Source organism: Lathyrus oleraceus, chromosome 3, assembly GCF_024323335.1.
Source record: "Lathyrus oleraceus cultivar Zhongwan6 chromosome 3, CAAS_Psat_ZW6_1.0, whole genome shotgun sequence".
NCBI classification, from domain to species: domain Eukaryota; kingdom Viridiplantae; phylum Streptophyta; class Magnoliopsida; order Fabales; family Fabaceae; genus Lathyrus; species Lathyrus oleraceus.
In genome coordinates, this window is record NC_066581.1 from 507,007,596 (window position 1) to 507,009,892 (window position 2,297).

At 28.7% G+C, this 2,297-nt stretch overlaps 1 protein-coding gene across 1 annotated transcript; it reads left to right on the top strand.

Annotated features, from left to right (window-relative positions):
* The first annotated feature begins 741 nt into the window (after positions 1-741).
* Positions 742-1,353, top strand: LOC127129858 (putative defensin-like protein 244). Its single transcript, XM_051058973.1, has 2 exons — positions 742-886; positions 1,039-1,353. The coding sequence occupies exons 1-2, from the start codon at positions 817-819 to the stop codon at positions 1,296-1,298; spliced, it is 330 nt and encodes a 109-aa protein (XP_050914930.1). The 5' UTR covers positions 742-816; the 3' UTR covers positions 1,299-1,353.
* The last annotated feature ends 944 nt before the right edge of the window (positions 1,354-2,297 follow it).

Genomic DNA, 2,297 nt, shown 5'->3' on the forward strand with positions numbered 1-2,297 from the left:
TTTAGAATTTTCACTATTATGTGAGATTTTGGCTAAATTTGCCTACAAATCTCCCTATACAAGGATTGGAGTTTTTCGGTGGCTATCTTCCCAACCAACATGGAGTTTTAACTGCGAAAGTATCTACAACCAACTAAGAGCTTTTAATAGTCGACTAAGCTCACGAATTGACGGAGAGTTTTAACTACGAAGAGCTATCCTACCAAATATAGGTTTTACTTTGTTTACCTCAACAACCAAATAATATATTTTAAATTTGGTTTAGCTCACAACCAAAAGAGAATTTCTCTCAATGAGAATTTTCAAATGTGTGTGTATGTGTGAGAGAGAGATGTCAAAATGAGTCTTATATTTATAGAATAAAAGGTGGTTCAAATATAAAAATAATCCATGGGTTTTTCAATGCTCATCGAAATGACATAATTGATTATTTCAGTTGTTTGAGTTTAATTTAGTTATATTCCATTTGTTTGTAATCATCGTAGAGTCAAATACATTATCAGATCCTATTAATTTGATTTGTTTCTTTAACCGCATTTAGTGTTCATGTTTGTCTATAATCTTTATTAGATATTGAAACATTATTTGTTATCATAAAAAAGAAAAAAAAATTGACACATCATCCAAAATTGATCTCTTTATTAAATGTATAACACTTGTAAAACAAGATTCCACATTAATGATTCTTTAAATGTAAAAAAATATATATTAATTCATTTATATTTTATTTATATATATATTGGTCTTCTTAGTATATATTTCCCAACATTTTAAGAGTTCCATTTGAAAATATATTTTTTTGAAAAAAATATCATCATGAAGCTAGGATGCATTCTCGTTTTCATATGTACTTTCTTCGCCTTCTTCAACCTCACGTTCATATCAGGTACATATATCACTATTATTATCATATTTATCGCAACTTATTATCATTCATTGATACAAAAATATTTCAACATGAGAGAGTATACTCTTTATTATAAATTTAATTCACTTGTGAAATGTTTTTTTATCAATTTTTTATGTCTATAAATGTAGCAAGCACAGAAGCGAATCTATCGTTTTGTCCGCGTCATTTGGATTTGCCAGGGCGTTGTAGCAATTCTCGCAGTTGCGGTGAAGATCTGAATGCTGCATTTGGAGCAAGCGCCATGGTTCAAGACTGTATCTGTGAAGATCTTGCCAACAATATGCACCGTTGCACATGTTGCTGCAAATGTCAAATTGTGAAAGATAGAAAGACTCTTTTTCTGGCAAGCCTTTTTAGTGATGGTCAACTAAAATGTAATAAAATCTAAAGTTTAATGTTAGAATGAATAATCACATCATATTCCAATATATGAGTTTTTATGATTTTGGTATTTACTTTGAGTTTTTATTTTTAATATATTTCTTTGGTCAAACATAATTACAGATTTGTTTCAATGCATATATGTGGGACATGTAGGAAAAACAAATCAAATAATCTGATTTAAAAATATCTTAAAAATAGGAAGGCCCTTTTTCTTAGCAACCTTTTTAATGATGGTCAACTAAAATTTAATATAATTTAATATTTAATGGAATAGTTAATAACTCCATCACATTCAATAGTCTCTATTTTGACTATCTACTTTCAAGATATTTTGAAAATTATTTTTTTAATAAAATAGGTGAAGAAAAAAGTAATTAGAGTTTCAATAATAAAACAACATAACTTCTGAAAAATAAGAAATTTAATAAAAAAATATATAATAAAATATAAATAGGCTAAACTATCTTTAATCCAATTATAATCATGAGGTTTATTATAAATGATCTAACATCTCCAATCATCGAGAGTTTGTTAACCAAGAATTGAATATGCGTCAGGAAATTAACTATAAGCAAGAAGAAGGAGATTTAAGGTATAGTAATTGTTCTATGGTGAAGATGGTGACGACTAATCTGACAATCAATCTCAATGTGCTTGGTACGTCATGAAGTAGTGAGTTGTGAGAAATTTTATTGGCATTCTTATTATCACAATATATGTGATTGGTTCAGAAAGAAGTGCACTCGAGTCAAAAAGTAACCATCGCAACCAAGCTAGGTAAATGCCATAGCACGATATCCAACTTCTATAGAAGAGTGTGATAAAATTCTTGTTTTTTTAATTTTCTAAGAAATAAGCGAATCTCCAAGAAAGATAAAAAACATGTAGTAGACCAATTAAGACGTTGAGGGAAATAAAGGCCTTTGAAGTAGGATTCCTCAAAGATAGTAAATAATTCTGAGAACAATTGCTCAATATGTTGTAGTGGAAGGGACAACAAATT